This window comes from Dreissena polymorpha, chromosome 9, assembly GCF_020536995.1.
Source record: "Dreissena polymorpha isolate Duluth1 chromosome 9, UMN_Dpol_1.0, whole genome shotgun sequence".
Classification (NCBI taxonomy): Eukaryota; Metazoa; Mollusca; class Bivalvia; order Myida; family Dreissenidae; genus Dreissena; species Dreissena polymorpha.
In genome coordinates, this window is record NC_068363.1 from 7,252,662 (window position 1) to 7,272,781 (window position 20,120).

At 36.3% G+C, this 20,120-nt stretch overlaps 1 protein-coding gene across 1 annotated transcript in view; it reads right to left on the bottom strand.

The window, feature by feature from the left end:
- Positions 1-3,090: 3,090 nt before the first annotated feature.
- The window catches only part of LOC127844917 (uncharacterized), a 28,245-nt gene continuing 11,215 nt past the window's right edge, over positions 3,091-20,120 (bottom strand). Inside the window, exons 2-12 of the mRNA XM_052375466.1 lie at positions 18,279-18,496; positions 15,727-15,833; positions 15,269-15,439; positions 14,524-14,635; positions 13,833-13,916; positions 12,112-12,149; positions 10,537-10,578; positions 8,861-8,999; positions 7,842-7,962; positions 5,911-6,048; positions 3,091-5,361 (exon numbers count right to left, since the gene is read on the bottom strand). Coding sequence (XP_052231426.1) covers positions 5,198-5,361; positions 5,911-6,048; positions 7,842-7,962; positions 8,861-8,999; positions 10,537-10,578; positions 12,112-12,149; positions 13,833-13,916; positions 14,524-14,635; positions 15,269-15,439; positions 15,727-15,833; positions 18,279-18,365 — 1,203 coding nt within the window. The 5' untranslated portion in view covers positions 18,366-18,496 and the 3' untranslated portion in view covers positions 3,091-5,197. The remainder of the gene's footprint in view (positions 5,362-5,910; positions 6,049-7,841; positions 7,963-8,860; positions 9,000-10,536; positions 10,579-12,111; positions 12,150-13,832; positions 13,917-14,523; positions 14,636-15,268; positions 15,440-15,726; positions 15,834-18,278; positions 18,497-20,120) is intronic.

Below are 20,120 nucleotides of genomic sequence, written 5' to 3' on the forward strand. Positions count from 1 at the left end.
TGCAGTTTTCCCAGAACGAGGCTCTGAGTTTCTATCTTAACATTCTCTCATCGTTTGCTCAAAACTGATCTACAACAATAATACGTCTATATCTGATGTGAAACGTTTTATGAAATGGTAAATATGGTAAAGGAAGCGAATGCACTTATTGTATTTCACATGTGTTGATATGTATATTTATTATAAAAAAAATATAATCGCTTTCAATTACACTTGTTTTTTTCTATAAGACTCTTCACAATATTTGTAAACTACTATTATTGATGAAACGGCCCCAAGTGCGGAAGAATATGCATCACATACTGATTTGTAAAAGTAAAAAATATTGATTGATACTAATTTAATCAAATATTTATAGGATAAAAAATTAAAGAAAACATAAAATAGTTAAATACAAATATACAAAATGTATATATTTTACACATAATTTATAACAATTTGTATATAAATGAGTAAAATAAAGTCATACTTAAAGAGTATAAAGATATATAAATAACACCTATCACACATACAACCCGTCTAATAAAGAGTTTAGATCACAATAAGTAGAAGCACGTTAACTAAGCCATATCTGTATTTCTCACACCAATGTTAACACAATCTATTTTTATTTATATAAAATACCATCTGTACCATCTGTCCTAGCATAATGTCATTTCGCAATAGAAATACAATGAGAATTAGGTAATTATGTAAAATCTTGCTGTTGTTATGCTACCATCCTTCATACTAACCGCGAGACTCTGTGGTTTGTAAAGTTATTAATGATTTATGTTTAGCCTATATAAACTAGGGTATGTACTTTGATGAGCTTCAAAAAAATACAAACAGTAAAACAATGGTAAGAAATTTACAATGTTAAATTTTACAATGTATTGCACAGTTTCATAAAATAGTTTTGATAGAAATAATATTTCCTATAAAAGACGGAAAAACAAATATGGCTTTACCAAGAAAAACAAGACTATTGCCAAGCAATATATGTCCCCTATTGTCAGATTTTTTTAAATTTGTTGCCATAGCAACCAGAATTTTCAACGAAGGAACAAAATGAAATGACATGCATAATGTCCATATTGCCATCTATCCATGTTTCAAGTTTCATGAAAAAATATGAAGAACTTTTAACGTTATCGCAGGATCCAGAAAAGTATGACAGACAGACAGACAGACACACAGAGCGCAAACCATAAGTCCCCTCTGGTGAAACCAGTAGGGGATAATAATAATTAAAAAACAACATCAAAATTGTTTAAACAACAGATCTTTAGTATTGTCTGTACAAAAATGACCTGCAGATAGTAAAACAGCATGTCATAAAATATGCCCATTTAGAGGTCTGGGTTACATAGATTTGTAAATGATTTATTTATTTGTTGCACAAATGATTGCAGTGAAAATAATGGATACAACCAGAAACATGACAATGTGACGTAACAAGCTCTTCAATATTTAACATATTAATCTTATTTAATCAAATCAAACACAAGTACAATCAAAAGTAAGGTCTGCATGTATGCAACCTACTCACACAATTTTCGCAAAATGAATCAATCCAAACTCAAGTACTTTAGCAGACGCTCGTTTTCTATTATTAACAACAGCAACTTTGACGTTTATCAAAATGGGGCAAAATGCAATCCAAACTGCTAATCTGCAAAAAAGCAACCTACACAGAAAATGTCCGTCAATTTCCCGCACTGAAACTCAGTTATAAGCAGAAACTGTTTTTCAATTTCTAGTAACAATGACCTTGACCGTAACCTACTTCCCCGTTATGGAATCACAAGCTTGTTCTGCAGGTAAGCTACCTATAAACACAGTTTCCATGTAGCACCTCCTTTTAAACCAATCTTATTAAGCTGAAACTGTATTTCTATTGTTATATTTACAATGATCTTGACCTTGACCTAAGTAATCACATATGAAATCTCAAGCTGGGTCTCCATGTAAACCACCTATACTAAAAATTTAATTAAAATGCAAAACCTTAAAATAACCCCAATATAAACTGTCATATTGAGCGGAAACTGTATTTCTATTTTTATGTTACAATGACCTTGACCAGACCCCCCAATTCAATCCCAGGCTAAATCTCTATTCAAGCTTGTTTAATCCAACATGCCATTAAGATTGGTTGATGCATTCTTATATTATGGCGAGAAAACCACCTATGAGAGAACAGAAAATATTAATTTGGTGATGTCGGAAATCTTGAGCGCCCTACATCAAAAGTGTTTCATGTAAGATGGCTAGTGACATTTGGTGTTCTCATTTTAAGCAGTTTTTTTTAAGCTTGAGTGTAAAAATGAAATGAGACAACCACAATAATTGATATGACAGACCTGCCTATATTCCTAAATATATCGAATTTCACATAAGTAATAAACAAGAAATGTGTTTGTCAGAAACACTATGTCCCCTTCTGCGCCGCTTTGACTTTTTTTTTTGACCTTTGACCTTGAAGGATGACCATGACCTTCCACCACTCAAAATGTGCAGCAAATTGTTATGCAAAATTGAGGAGAAGTTGCGCACCGAATCTTTTATATGCAATAATAAACAAAGGGAAATATCGCCATTAAAATAATAAAATCCTGAATAATGCAGTGTAGCTTTTAAATATTTTACTCTACAAATGTTTCATAACAAAAGCACCGCCTTGCGGGTGCAGACCGCTCATCTATTTTCTTTTTAAAGGTGAAGGGACTCTCAATTTCAATCACAAAGGAGGGAGGGGTGGAGTGAAGAGGGGTGTATAGTGTGGGGGTGAGACCATTTATTACATTATCTTCCAAAAATGCGAAAAAATGCAGAAAAAAAAATGCAATGGGGGGGGTGGGGGGGGTGGGGGGGGGTGGGGGGATTCTTGGGTGCGATGGTTGGACGGTATTTCAAAAATAAAATTAAAAAATAAACATTTGTGTTTTTTAACCATTTCATTTTGGGGGTGGGTTGGGGGTGGGGGGGGTATAGTGTGAGGGTGTGAGGGTGTGGCTGTCATTTGTGAGATGATCTTAAAAAACAAAAACAAAAATTAACAAATAGTGGGGGGGGGGGGGGATTCGGGGGGGGGGGGGGAGGGGGGCATGGCAAGGGGATTGGTTTGGGTGGAGTCTATTGTGGTTTGTCAGGTAAGAGTAGTTTTGTCAAAGTATCAATCAAATCTAATCATAAATAAAGAAGTTATGGCAATTTTAGCAAAATTTAATAATTTTACCTTGAGAGTCAAGGTCATTCAAAGGTCAAGGTAAAATTCAACTTGCCAGGTACAGCAACCTCATGATAGCATGAAAGTATTTGAAGTTTGAAAGCAATAGCCTTGATACTTTAGAAGTAAAGTGGATCGAAACACAAAATTTAACCATATATTCAAAGTTACTAAGTCAAAAAAGGGCCATAATTCCATACAAATGACAACCAGAGTTATGCAACTTGTCCTTTTACTGTACCCTTATGATAGTTTGCGAGTGTTCCAAGTATGAAAGCAATATCTACGATACTTTAGGGGTAAAGTGGACCATAACACAAAACTTAACCAAATTTTCAATTTTCTAAGTATAAAGGGCTCATAATTCCATCCATATGCCAGTCAGAGTTACATAACTTTGCCTGCACAGTCCCCTTATGATAGTTAATAAGTGTTGCAAGTATGAAAGCAAAAGCTTTGATACTGTAGGAATAAAGTGGACCTTAACACAAAACTTAACCAAATTTCCAATTTTCTAAGTACAAAAAGGGCACATAATTCTGTCAAAATGCCAGTCAGAGTTACATAACTTTGCCTGCACAGTCCCCTTATGATACTTAGTAAGTGTTGCAAGTATGAAAGCAATAGCTTTGATACTTAAGGAATAAAATGGACCTAAACACAAAACTTAACCAATATTTTCAATTTTCTAAGTATAAAAAGGGCAAATAATTCTGTCAAAATGCACGCCAGAGTTATCTAACTTTGCCTGCCCAGTCCCCTCATGATAGTAAATAAAGTGTACCAAGTTTGAATGCAATAGCATTGATACTTTCTGAGAAAAGTAGACCTAAACGCAAAACTTAACCGGACGCCAACGCCGACGCCAAGGTGATGACAATAGCTCATAATTTTTTTTCAAAAAATAGATGAGCTAAAAATGGCAAAAAATATGTGGGAGTGGCACACACAATGTGGGAGTTGCAAAATGGGAATATTAAATATGTTATTGTAAACAAAGGGTAATAACTCTTAATGAATACCGTAAACGCAAATCCTTGATCATAAGTATTGTATCACTTTGAGATAATTATTCTGTAATATGTTGATGAAATCACACACAAAATGTAGAAGTTACCAAGAGAAAAATGTGACAGAAGGAAGCAAGAAAGCATGCATGTACATATATGTAACGATGCCTACCATTTCAAATCCTCTACGCATATCGGCAAGGTATAATCAATAATTATATTGGAAATTTAAGTGTTGAAAGACATTGTAATATAAGTTTGGGTTATGCAGATACACGTACATTAAAAATACAAATACATGATAATGCTACACGTAACTAGCTGAAGATATCTATATTTTATAATTGTAAGACACAACTTTAGCTAATATATTTGATCCTAAGCAAACACTAGTATGGAATAAATAAGGACAGGAAACATCAGTGATTTGGAAAAAATGTGTTAAAAAGTGTACAACAAAAATCGTATATATGAATGTCTAAATGTAAACCTGTATTATTACATACATTACCTATTATGATAACATTACCTACGGGTGCATTAGTGTACGTAATATTTTAAAGCTGAGGCACTATAACTAGAATTGTTCCCGTAGGTTAACTTATTTAAAGCTGCGCCTATTCCATTTTATTTTGACCCAAATAATAAAGGATACATTTAACTATATGCTACTGACAAGAAAATGAGGGGAGTTATGAGTAAAACAGGGCTTTTTAAATGTGCATTCGCAAAGGCCAATGAATCAGGGATGACATTTCCTGCTTGAAGTCTCTTCTTAACAAAAATCCAAACTAGACAAAAAGTTTCTTCCAAGATTTGCCAGTGCAAACTTCACAGGCTTATCTTGGATGAAAATTTACAAACATGCATGAAGCCTAGTTCACCCAGAATGACGCTAACATATAAAGGTCTTTTGTCTGGACAAGTTATGGGTTGGAACGCCTGTATTTCTTCGCTGACCTGTGCAGGTGTGACTCTAGCAGCTGGTTTGTACCAGGTGTGGCGAGGGTTTGACCACCTGCAGCTCCTGACTGACCCGCGCAGGCTGCAGGCTGGCGAGGTAGCTGGTCAGGTCAACATTCAGGTCCTTGAGGCCAGTCAAGTGCTCAATAGCGTGCTTGTCCTCTGCAATCTTCACCTCTGTAAACATATTCAAGATAATCAGGGAAGACATTTTCCGCTTTTAAAATCTATCTCTCCTTGGCAAAAATCCACTTTAGGAGTGTTGCCCCTTATAAGCCTGTGCGGAAGAGCATGTATAACCTAAATTATATTGAAGTCCGCACAGGCTAATCAGGGACGACACTTTACGCACATGTATTAAACCCTGGCTTAAATCCCAGAACAAAATTCATATAATATACGTAATACATGCTTTTTCATCCTTTAACTAAGAATATTGTTGATAATGGATGACAAGCTAAGAACATCGTTTGTAAGCACTAGCAACTGTTTTAAATCAACTCTTACTTGCTACAACGCCATTTGAACAGTAATAACAGAGATCTCAGGCACTGTTGGGGTTCTCCAGCAATAAAAGAAATTCTAATAATTTACACAAGCAAGGAAAATTAGGAATATCATTTATAAGAACCAACTAGACGGATCACTGAATAATGTATGGGACAATACTATATTGATCACATTGAAACAATGCACAACAGAAACATGAGCGGCAATTTTACGTACCTAGCCTGGTTACGGTCATGAATTCCCTCACAGCAAGGCTCTGCTCGTGCTGCAACGTCTGCAGTCGGAGTTGGTGCGTCTGCTTCATGTCCTCCACACGCTGCACATGCGCCTGCTTGTTCAGCTCCATCTCCTGCCCTGCAGACAACAGCACAAACACCACACTGACACAACAGCTCTAGCAAGGTGTATCTAGAAAAACAGGTTACTGCTCTATCAGTGTGTAATACATCAGGGGAGGCTCAGAATAAGAGAATGACGAGGCTTGTCAAACTGTTGTTTTATTGGTGCAAAGCCAGATAAAATACACAACAATTGGCAGTAATATGTTTTTTTCTGTTCATCAAACATCTATGGCCCAATTTAATAAGAAATTATAAGATATAATCTCTGTGGCGCTGCATTTTAAGCGGGAACGAATATGATTTTTACGCTTGATGTGTTAAAAATGATGTAATGAGCACATGTTTTCACTATATACATATAGAGAAAACTGCCCCCCCCCCCCCCCTGGCGGCCGTGTTTTTGTCACCGATCTGAACCATTTTTTAACTCGACCGTCGTATCCAGGAAACAAATGTTCTGACTTAATTTATTGAAGATTGGACCAAAACGTGACTTCTAGAGTCGGCCTTCACGTTTTAACTATAAACATATAGAGAAAACTGCCCTGCCCCCTTGCGTCCATGTATTTCAACGATCTAGACCATTCTCAAAGTTGTCCGAAAAATTGTGACTTCTAGAGTGTGCACAAGGTTTCTCAATAGCAATATAAGGAAAAATGCAACGCCCCATGGCGGCTATGTTTTTCAACGGACCGGAACCATTCTTGAACTCAACCAACATATCATTAAGACAAACATTTTGACAAAGTAACATGAAGATTGGGCATCAAATGTGACTTCTACAGTGTTCACAAGGTTTTTCTTTTTTTTTTACCTAGTGACCTATTTTTTGACCTCATGTGACCCAGTTTTGAACTAGACCAAGATATCTTTGGGACAAATCTTCTGACCAAGTTTTATGCAGATCAGACAATAAGTGTTGTCACTAGAGTGTTCACAGGGCAAAATGTTTACACAAATTACAGACGACAGACAAAAGGTGATCCCAAAAGCTCACCAAGAGCACGTTGTGCTCAGGCAAGCAAAAAATGATCACTTAATCCTTGACTCCTAGTAACATGACCTACCTCCAAACTTTTACTGATATTTTAACTTTCGTTTGACGTGCTTTTAAAATATAATAGTCAGCTTAATGCAGATGTCAATGTATTGGTATGATAACTTTGCTTTTGTTCAAAATTTAAATGTTTTCGACAGTCATACACTAGCGGTCAGTTAACCTTCTTGCAATCTTCTTAGGTTTACAGGTAAGTGCACTTAGTTATACCAGTAACTGACAAATGACCTCCATGAATCAGAGGTAGAGGAAAATGGTTATAGAAAGGATTTCAGGGCAAGTCCCCTGAGGCCAACACTAGTAAAGATTTGTTGCATTTTAAGTTTTTACTTAATCAGGACAGGGGTATTGAACATGCGTAAATAAATTAACACTAATTCCGCACATTGGGCAATATCTTAAAATAAGCCACACTCTGAAAAACTGGGCTTGATAGTAAGCCTAAAGTGTTGTCCCAGATAAGCATGTGTAGTCGGCACAGGCTTATCAGGGACAATCTTTTTTTCTTTTATTGAATATTTCCTTTCAAGGAAGTCCATTCCAATAAAAAATTAAGTCCAGATAGAAAGTTTCAACCCTGATAAGAATATGTGAACAGCACAGACAAATCTGGGATGACACTAAGCACATGCATTAAGCACAGTTTTTATATGTTCACACCATAAATGTTTTGTTACATGAGAATTTCTACTAACTGAGTGATATTTACTAAAGCTTATTATTTTTGTTACTATCAAATTCCTACTCACTGAGTTTTGCTCGCTCCTGTTCCTTGGAGAACCTCAAGTCCGCCAGCAGCTGTTTCTGTCCCTCTATCTCCGTGTTGAGTCGCAGCTGAGTGCGGGACTCGATAGCGCTATTCTGCATTGCCTATGTGAGTAAAGGAGAATATGTACCCCGTTCTTGTAAAACTGGGCGTACAAGAGTGGGGGAACAGATCGTAACACAAAAAGCTGAGTACCGGTCTGCATTTGCTAATCAGGTACAACAGTTTCTGCTTTTATGCAACTTTTTTATTAAAAGAAGCCTATTTTAAACGAAAATCCAGTCTAGGTGAAAAAGTGTTGTCCCTTATTAGCCTGGGCGTAAAGCCCAGTATTTCAAGAACGAGGCTCGTATTGTTACAGGAACAGCTGAGTAGGGGACTCAATAATATCGTTATTCTACATTGCCTGAATGGAATCTGCGAGACAAAGAAAGTAGGATACAGGCATTTTAACATAAATGTCTCAGAAGACTGCTCCACATCTCCGACACTGAGCACAACACCAGAACATGACTGTAACACTTGTTGCCCAACAAAATACCCCTTCTAGCGACTGTCAAATGACAAAAGCTTGCTTGGTTCAGACACGCCACCAGGCATGACTCTCTGTGCAAGACTGGTCTCCAGGGCACGCTAGAGGGTGGTCGAGGTCAAGGCCGTCAGAAGAAAAGCTGGATGGACATCCCTTCCCATGGATGAATTACTCTCAGCAGCACACTGATCTGACTGGAGGAGGATTTCTGTTTCCTTGTCCATCATTTCTGCCTAATGGCAAAACCAGTCAAAGAAATGATGATTATGATGATGATCGCTAGAGTGGTTCCCGACTTACCTGGAGCAGATTGATAGAGTGGTTCCCGACTTTACTGAAGCGGATCACTCGAGTGGATCCAGACTTACCTTAAGCTGATCCATAGTGTGGTTCCTTAATTACTTGAAGCTGATCGCTAGAGTGGTACCTGACTAATCTGGAGCAGATTGCTAGAGTGGTTCCAGACTTACCTGAAGCTGATCACTAGAGTGGTATCCCCTGAAGACAATCTTTTGCAGCTGGAAGCCGATTCTAGAGGCCCATTGGTCAAGCTGGGGATAGGAAGTCAGATGACTCAGCTTCTCTGATTCGCTCAGGAACTGAACGAAACTGCAGCGGGGAGCCAGTTTGAGCAAAATGTAAGTAGTTTTACAATATATGGGAAAATGCATGTTTCCCTAGACTGGATTTTCATTTCGAAGAGACAGATTTAACGAAAAATTCTACAAGAGCCGAAAGTCTTATCCATTATTAACCTGTGCAGATTGAACAGACTTATCTTTTTGAATACTTTGCTTGCATGCATTATCCCAGATCTTAACTCAAATCTATCAAATGTACATCCGGAATCGGCTTTACAGTGTCAATGGGGTTATGTAAACTAAGACAGTCGGTATCATATAATTGTGAATAATTAGTATGAAGTGTTGAATTTATACCATTTCCCAAGGGTGTTATTGACAAGTGGGAGTGGCATTTTCTAAGTGTAGATTAACATAAATTCCCCGTTTTAAAACGTTATTTATTTTACAAAACCTTTTTTTGTGCAGCACTTTCAATTCTTACCAATGATTTTATGTCTTGTCATCAATGTTAAATATGTGCTTAGGAGTGTTAACATATAACAACACAGGTGATTTTGATACCCGCTCTGCGAAAATTACAATAATGCCTATTTTAAATGGCTTTTTCATGTCAGAAAGAAGTGAAACAATATTAAGTTAATATTTGCAAAGATAGCATCTGTAAATTTACTTTGTTGAAGTGTTATTTATTACTAATACTTCCATTTTGAGTGGTAACTAGGGGGATGTCATACCCAATAAGACTTACAAGTTACTAACTGTTCTTAATCCCTCAATTGATACTTTTGACAACATCTGCAAGCCAGGAGTCAACGACAGGAAGCAAATAATACACATTGTGCGTTCCACCCATTGACAATATCTTCATTTTTTAATGCCGCATTTTTCATCATCAAATTAAAACTTTATCCAAGAAAGCGTGTTAAAAATAAATGTATGCCGAAGTTCAGTATCTCAACTATGACATTCAATGCTTAGATGTAAATGTTTCTTTGTTGTAGAGGAAATATTCACAACAAATCATTACGGTTATGGACTACCTATATTTATGTCAAGCACAACTAAAATTGTTTACAACAGTAAAAGTATCATCATAGTTGTTACCAGAAAAAAAGTTTTTTAATTGACACTCAATCCGCGCAAATGACGTGACGTTGTGCATATCCGCATATAATTCCAGCTCCTTTCTTTCAAAGCAAACAACTCAGTTAATAAAGAACATGAGAAACGTAATTCTAAATCAGGGCTCGTGTTGCCTTCATGTGAAATATTAATTAATCATCGAACAGGATTATTTTTACTTTTATAGATGCATGTGTATGACCAACTTCAAAGTTAATTACATTGAACAAACCAATCAGTTCTCAAATTACAATACTATTGAAACGTAAAGCAAAATTAGAGCTATATTCAAATTTTTTAATATTATTTTAGTATTCGTGCAAGTACTTAGAATAAAGATTTCTGAACATGTTTACATTACAAATATTTTAAATAATGTCCTGTGAAGAAATTACAATAAATGCAAAGGTTTAAAACTGGAGTTTTTCAATCTGAATTACCTCAATTTTCCAACAAAAGATATGACGTCGGCACACATGGCGCTGAAAAAAAATTCAATTGTAAAATTGGTGAATGTACATCTATATAATTTTTACTAAGAACGACAGAGATACTTTGTTGCTTAGTACTTATAGTTAGAGTAGTAGTTTAAGTATGAGTTCAGGGCGTTTTTTCCTGTTTTTGTGAAACGGCTTTGGCCCCCCCCCCTTCCCATTTTGTGAAAAAATGAGTTGCAAACTGTTCAACATTGTGAAAATATGAATTCCAAACTTTCTAAAATTCTAAAAATTTTGTGAAAAAAATAGTTGCGAACTGTTCAACATTGTGAAAATATGAATTCCAAACTTTCTAAAATTGTGAAAATTAGAGTCGCAAATTTCTTGAAATTGTGAAAATTTGTGTCGCAAACTTCTTAAAATTGTGAAAATTTAAAGTCGCAAATTTTCCCAAAATTGTGAAAAATGGCCATTCTCACAGAGGGAAAAAAGCCCTGGAGTTACTTTTACTCTGTAAATGTGATGTACGCCTATGACTTTCTCAAGTTTACAGTAATGTAATCAGGCGGCCCGATTATTGGTTACATATCACTTTAGAACAATAGATTACAGCGACACATAATAAAATATGATAAAAATTAGTTAACTCATTTACAAAAGTAGTCCCTGTGCCCTTGACCTTTGATTTGAAAATCATAAGGAGTCATCCTTCATCAAAACTAACAACACAGTGAATTATCAGATCATACAATTTTTAAGATATTGTGTTGAAAACAATTTAATGATACAAGCCCCTGTGGTCTTCAAATTTGATCTGATGACCTCAATTAGATAATATGCATATTAATTTCCACAGAAGTAACCATTATACCTGCTTGCATGATTGAAGGTCAAAGCAATTTCAAGATATTGTCTGGAAACAATTTCCTGATACAAGCCTTGTGACCTTTGACCTGCTGACCTCAACATCAGTAGGTGTCATTCATTCCTCTCCAATAACCAGCAAAAACGTTAATATGATCGTAGGTGAAAGCATTCTCTAGATATCATGAAGACACCAATTTCCAAGCTCATGTGACCTGGACCTTTCACTTGGTGACCACAAAATCAAAATGCGTCTTTTTTTTCTCCTAAGTAACCACTAAACCACTTTGAATGATCAAAGGTCTTAATGTTAAAAATGCTTCAGCGAATTTCCTGTTACAAGATCCTGTGACCTTGATCTTTGGAATAGTGATTTCAAAATCATAAGGCTTCTTTCCTTTATGAGAAGTAAGCACTATGCAAATGTTCATAATCGTAGGTCAAAGCATTCTCAATGTATCTTTTGGAAACAAATTTATGCAGACAATCCCCTGTGACCTTGACCTTTGACCTAAAAAACTGATAGGCATCTTACTTTTCTCACAAGTAACCATCATACAGATTTGCATGGTTGTAGATTGAAGCGTTCTGTTGATATCAGGCAGAAAGTATTTTCATCAACAGACCTAAAGAACAAATGCAAGGCAATAAACCACCACTTCTTCGAAGGGTTGAATAAAATTCAGTTTTTAGAATGCATAACTGTCAACTTACTTGATAAGATCAGCGATAGGGTCGTGGGTGGTGTCAAGCTGTAAAGAGATCGAAAAGCCAAGTTTCTGAATATGCCATCAAGGGAATAGCAATTATGCATGTGTTAAGAGTTTATTTGTATTATATCAGATCTCTCTCAACAGTGGCTGCATTGTATGAGGGTATGGGGTATGTCTCCCACCTTAATATATACCTTAAGACTCATTGAAAGTCTCAGATTATGCTGAACAAAAGAGGTCATAACCAGCTATGGATTTCACTTGAATTATTTTAATGTCGGTGTGGTCTTGTTCTATGAAACCCGAGTAACTACAGGAAATCTTCAAGGCATGGTAAGAATCAACCAATCCTACATGCAACACATGCACTTTGTTTATATTGGAATGGGAATGTTGATAACCAGGCTGATTAGTTGAGAAGTATACCAACAGCTACACTGTGGAAGTCAGTCAGCAATGCTGTAACATTGTTCATGTATTAATAACTGCTTTGAATTCGCAGTTAAGAATAGAAAAAAAACTATTGTTTTCTTGTTGTTGTTGTTATGTTGTTGTTATATTTTAAGGCACATTACTTGCTTCACATAGAGACGCATTCTTACTGAAAATATATTTATTCATCTTAAGCATATTGCATACATATCTGTACATAGATGTCTACAGTATAATTTGCACAAACAAATATTCTGTTTGATCTTAGAAGATAATTGCTGTGTTTCAGTTATGACTTGTTCTGGGAAAAAAGGCTTAATGCATGTGCGTAAAATTCCTGAAAGGATGCTCATTTAGAAGAGACTGCGAAAATACCATAACAGCGGAAAGTGAACTCTTCCCTGATTAGCTTTTGCGTGCTGCATAGGCTAAACTGGGACGACACTTTACATACATGCTGCATAGACTAAACTGGGACGACACTTTACATACATGCTGCATAGACTAAACTGGGACGACACTTTACATACATGCTGCATAGGCTAAACTGGGATGACACTTTACATACATGCTGCATAGACTAAACTGGGACGACACTTTACATACATGCTGCATAGACTAAACTGGGACGACACTTTACATACATGCTGCATAGACTAAACTGGGACGACACTTTACATACATGCTGCATAGACTAAACTGGGACGACACTTTACATACATGCTGCATAGACTAAACTGGGACGACACTTTACATACATGCTGCATAGACTAAACTGGGACGACACTTTACATACATGCTGCATAGACTAAACTGGGACAACACTTTACATACATGCTGCATAGGCTAAACTGGGACGACACTTTACATACATGCTGCATAGGCTAAACTGGGACAACACTTTACATACATGCTGCATAGACTAAACTGGGACGACACTTTACATACATGCTGCATAGACTAAACTGGGACGACACTTTACATACATGCTGCATAGGCTAAACTGGGATGACACTTTACATACATGCTGCATAGACTAAACTGGGACAACACTTTACATACATGCTGCATAGACTAAACTGGGACGACACTTTACATACATGCTGCATAGGCTATACTGGGACGACACTTTACATACATGCTGCATAGACTAAACTGGGACGACACTTTACATACATGCTGCATAGACTAAAATGGGACGACACTTTACATACATGCATTAATACAAGAGAGCAGCTCAATTAAAAACTCCATAAGTCCATACCATTTTATGACTTCATAAGTCCATACCATTTTATGAATGTCTTTCAGCTGATAGAAGAGCATTAACTTCACTGTAATCATTGTGTCATCGTTGGTGCGTACTTCCTTAACCTGCAAAATGATAATCAATGTAATTTTATCTTAATTTAATAATTCAGAATAAAATTATCAAAAAAGCATGTGTTCTCATTTGATTTAAACACTTTTTAAAATGAGTAACACAATAAACCTATTTCATTGTATCATTATTAATTTATTACTGATTTTCTGCAGATCTTTCTCAGTCCAAGAACATCAATTTAAATTGTACATGTACATATAAGTTAACATTTGTGCTTTGACAATAAATAAAGCCAAGGTATGAACTAGGTGTTTAATTTACATGTTTGTTTTCAACATCAGTTTAGGCTTGAACTATGGGTTAATTAACAACATGCATTATTCTAAGCAAACCAAATACAAATGCGTAGCGCTATGGGAAAATGGGGCTTATTGCACGTGTGTAAAATGTTGTCCCAAATTAGCTTCTGCAGTCTGCGCAGGCTAATCAGGGACAACACTTTCAGCATAAACTGAATTTTCCTTTAGAAGAGACTTCTTTAAACAAAAACTTTTATAAAAGCTGAAAGTGTTGTCCCTTGGTGGCCTTTACAGGCTAATCTGGGACGACACTTTACGCACCATAAAGCCCCAGTTTCCTAGAGTGGCGCTCACTTACATTGTAGTAGAACTGCTCCGGTATAGCAGCGAGCTGTTGAAACTTGTCCTGGCCAGGGATCATTCTTGCCTTGTTGTCAGGATCAGAGCCATGCCACTTGAAGTCATGGAGCCTGACAATACACAAGTACAATTATATATCAAGGGTTTGATATGTCAAATTGGAGATAATCAAATTGAAGGAAAAATGGTCATTTTGGAGGAAAAATGGTCAAATTGGAGGAAAAATGGTCAAATTGGAGGAAAAATGGTCATCTTGGAGGAAAAATGGTCCAAAGCGTAAGATTATTTAAGATAAAGGGCCTGAAGTCATGTGCTTACAATTGCTGCATCAGCCATATGAACATACAGAACCATTTAATGATACATGGCTGTATTAAGGTCAAGTTTTTTTATCACCAAGAAGTTATTTTATGAAATCTGGGTCAATAAGTTTTATCAGTGTTTTTTTTCTTCAAATTTTGGGCCGTTATTAGGACCCATTTCCAATGGAAAAAGTTTATATTTTTCCCAAATGGGAACTTAAAATTTCAAATCAAAAGGTTTAAAAACAACAACAACAACAAATTAAATAAATCACAATATTGAGTTCGCCCATATCCCATATTCATTTTAAAAGCATTTGTAAAAAACACACACACACACCAATTTCCCAATTTTAGTCAAAACTACAAGATTTAACCAAATCCTAAGGGTCCTGGCCTTACTCCAAAATGGTTAAAAACACCCACTGTTGATTCACATACCATTCCTCTGCTTCGGGAACAAACACACATGGTCCCTGGATGATACGTCGCTGTACGCTGGAATCCTTCAGACGTTTGTACACCACTATCATGTGGTTTGCATCCAGTTTTATTGCATTCATAACTGTTATGGACTCATGCTTTATAGGGTTGAGGAATATGTCACATGGCCTGAAATCACAGCATTAATACCACAAACTATTTACAATCTACATAAAAGACATTGCTGTATGCCTAAAACTAAAGATCTGCAGATTGATATTGCATCAATATTACTAAAGCATAATTAATGTGATTTTAATACAACTTAAATGTATTCAAATGATAATTCTTAAGACTAATTCTTTTTCTACCCCAAACAATTCAAACATATAAAAATACCATGAGCTAAGGAACTGCAAGAATTTAAATAAATGAAATAAATGGGGATAAACTCCACCACATCACATAAGACCTACCCAGGTTTGTGTGTCACAATGCCGTCAATGTCTCGAATACTCAGATATTCATACTGGGATGCTGTGTACCGCACCAGCTTCTTAAGAGTCTCACGAAATAAGAACACCTGCAAATTAAAGGATTTAAAGAGACTGTAAGAAAATGTTATAACAATTGCAACAGTAATATAAATTTTTAAACCTTTTTTATCTCTCCCTTGTTTTTTTTTTATTGAGATTCATAAAATAGCCTTAAAAAGACAAAAAATAGTTTAATGATTTGAATAGCTATCAAAATAGTTTAATGACAAATGCCAGTGATTAAACAGGGCTTATTTGGGGCAAAAATGCAGCCCCATTCCCCAGGAAACGTCTTGAGGGGCATACCTTAGTAACACGATGGATGGTTTAACAACTAAAAAATTTCAAAGGGCCATAACTCTCTAAATAAATCATCTAACCAGAACCCACAAATAACATGCGCATCTCTTCAAGGTAGTTAAGCTTTCCATAAAGCTTCATTGAATTCCAGTCAGTAGTTGGGGAGAAATAGCCTGGACAAGAATTGCACTGTATGTACAGTTTATAGTAAATTTCAAAGGGCCATAACTCTGTGAAAAATCATCCGACAATAACCGGCTGATAATATGCACATCTCCTGTTGGTAGTGAAGCTTCCCATAAAGTTTCATTGAATTCCCATAATAAGTTGCTGAGAAATAGCTCGGACAAGAATTGCACTATATGTACAATGGAAAATTTCAAAGGGCCATAACTCTGTGAAAAAACATCCGACGAGAACCGGCTGATAATATGCACATCTCCTCTTAGTAGTGAAGCTTCCCATAAAATTTCATTGAATTCCGGTCATTTGTTGCTGAGAAATAGCCCGGACAAGAATTGCACTATATGTACAGTTAATGGAAAATTTCAAAGGGCCATAACTCTGTGAAAAATCATCCGACCAGAACCCGTTGATAATATGCACATCTCCTCTTGGTAGTGAAGCTTCCCATATAAAGTTTTATTGAATTCCGGTCATTAATTGCTGAGAAATAGCCCGGACAAAAATTGTGCACAGAAGGACGATAAGACGGACGGACACACAGACATACGGACGGACAGACAAAGCGGCGACTATATGCTCCCCCCCAATTTTTTTTTGGGGGGGGAGCATAAAAACCCACACTGCTTCCTGAATATAATATTTGATTTCATTTCAAATGCTGTTGGGTGAAACCACTGTTTTTTACCAGTATACATGTACATGGATATCTACCATATAACGCAATTGTAAAGATCCATTGCCCTCAGGGCATTCATATGCCAGGTTTTATGACCTTAATCCAGTTGTAAAAAATTCATGATCGAACGGTACCACATAAACAGGGCAGAAAACTAGTAAATTTGCACTGTAAAATATACCAGGGGTTTTTTTTAGAGAAAGGGGAAGACGCTGGACGCTGGTTGAAAGGGGAAAAAAAGAGTGTGAAAGAGAGATATTAGGGGAAAAAATAAAAACTGTTCATTTCAATGTCTATAACTCATCAAAAGAGACTTGTCTCTGTCCTTTTTGTTCTTAAACACATTTAACAGGTATTAAAGTCAAAGTCCTTAATAAAGTTGCAGGTGTAGATCTAATAATGGGAAATGTTTTCAACTATATTTTTGTACTGGGGCCGGGGAACGATGTCAATTTTGTGATTTCAATTTCATGATGAATGGGTTGACGATCTTGATTTGCTACAGTATTGGAAGGGAAAGGAGCGGCAGCTGCCGATTGTCTACTTTCACTTTCACAATGTTCGATGTTGATTACCTCGGAATCCTGCTGGGTTATAACGGTTTTGGATGATTCTTTCTTAAAAAATGCCTCGATGCGTTCAGTATCTTCCGAGTTCGAATGTTTTATTTTGTTTGTGTAAGAACGCTAATTGTGAGACATTTTTTTCTGTTTTCACGTTTATACCTCGGCTTGCACATAGCCCGGATGAAAATTCGACTGGTTTCCGGTAATTAATTGACGAAACACCCTTCTCGCGCAAGACCGGTATCCAGTAAAATAGTCACATGATTATTACGATTTGTTGCCCAGTTTACATGACGTTATTTAAGAGCTATATTTAGAATAACTGGGATTCCCAGATGTTGTGTGTTCGTCTGGAGAGAGAGCGCGCGAATTCGTTGTACATGGTGCAAATTGGATAATTGTCGAATGCCCCAAGGAAAAATAAACAATTCTTTGAGAGAAAATATTATATTTTGGTGAAAAATGATATTTTTGGTGGGGAAATTGTATTTTAAGGGGAAAAATTCTGGTAGGGGAAGACGCCGAATATCGGCGTCACTTTCTTAGTAAAAAAAACCCCTGTATACTGTCAGAATAATTGGAATTGTTAATTATGGATGAAAACCCGTATGTCTGAATATAGTCACATTTTTTTTTCATTTTGGCTTAAAAGGGGGTGTTCTTAAACTTTAGAGTGTCCGAAAATCTAGAGTAATTACAGAACGCATACTTGTATAAAAAATGTTTTCCTTGCTTGCCAGCAATGAACATTCAATACAACATACCCTTTGTGGTCCAATAACAAGCTTCCCTTCACCAAGATAGTTGTATATCACAGCTTGTTCTCCTTCTAAAACTGTCTTAAACTTCATTTTGAAAGTTATCTGGAATAAGAGGTTGTAATGGTGCTATCCATAAGGTGTCCACCTTTCAAGGAAGGCCCTTGGCTTGATCCCCAAGCGGGAAGCACACTCAAGACCTCAAGATGTTCTCAAGCCGTTTACTGAAAATACCAGAATCTGACTAAAACAAGAGTTCCGCGGTCGGAGACATATGCCCCCCAAACAGCACTTTGAACTAGTGACCACAATTTCAATAGGGGTCATCTACTGTCCAAGGCCAATGCACATGTGAAGTATTAAGCCAATCGGTCAATTCTTTGACGAGTTATTGATAGGAAACAATGTTCACACTAACTGTGAAAGTGAACGTGACCTCATGACCCCATTTTCGATAGGGGACATCTATTGACGAAGGCCAACACACATGGGAACTATCAAGCCAATCAGTCGATTCATTTACAAGTTATTGATCAGAAACAATTTTCCAACTTATGGTGACAGTGACCATAACCTTTGACCAATTGACCCCAATTTCAATAGGGGTCATCTACTGTCCAAATCCAATGCACATGGAAAGTATCCAGCCAATCAGTCAATTTGTTGACAAGTTATTGATCTGAAACAATTTTCACTTATTGTGACAGTGACCTTGACCTTTGACCTAGTTATCCCAATTTCAATAGGGGTCATCTACTGTCCAAGGCCAATGAACATGTGAAGTTTCAAGCAAATCGGTCAATTAATTAACGAGTTATTAATCGGAAGTGATTTTCACACTAATTGTGACAATAACTTTGACCAATTAAAAAAAAAGTGACCCCAATTTCAATAGGGGTCATCTACTGTCCAAGGACAATTCACATGTGAAGTATGAAGCCAAAAAGTCAATAAGTTGATGAGTTACTGATCGGGAAAGATTTTCACACTTATTTAGACAGTGACCTTGACCTTTGACCTAGTGACCCCAAATTCAATAGGGGTCATTTGTTGTCCAAGGCCAATGAACATGTGAAGTATCAAGCGAATCGTTGACAAGTTATTGAACTGAAACGAACTGGTCTACCGACAGACAGACCAACAGACATCCAGCAAAACAATATACTCCCTCTTCTTCGAAGGGGGGCATAATAAACCAAAATGGACATTTAAAAGTTATATTTTGTACATGTCATTATAATTAATCATTAAATAGACCTAAATTAAGCTATTCAGTAAGATATTGTATATAATCAAACTCGATATTCTCTCGTTAGGCAATTCTGGCCGTATATTGTTTATAACCCCTGGCTTTTGTTTAAAAACAAATCTCAGCAAGCTACTTGTTTAATCTGCAATCATATTTCTTCCAATATATGAAACTTGAGAGTTTTGGTCAGTTACAAAATATTAGACTATGCTTGAAAATAACTCTCAGATGTTTATTCAATTTTGTTTCTCAATTTCCAATTATTTGAAGTAATATTAACTTATTTGATTGTTTCTTAAGATGGTGTGTCAGATCATTGTTTATTCAAGTTAGATTTAATCCTTTGCAATATAACCTATTCACCATGAAAGTACTCGACCTTATAATAAATTAGAGTGACGGACAGTGGTGTTGTTTTTGTTGTGACTGCAGTTCAAATTTATGGATTTTCTATGTAAAAAATAAATTCTGAAATGAATCAAAGTCAACTATGATTGTATATTTAATCATTTATCTCCAAGATATAAAGACAGTGTTTACACACAAATGATTATACCTTTTATAGTACCACGAGAATACTGTGCTGCAGGCTACATATA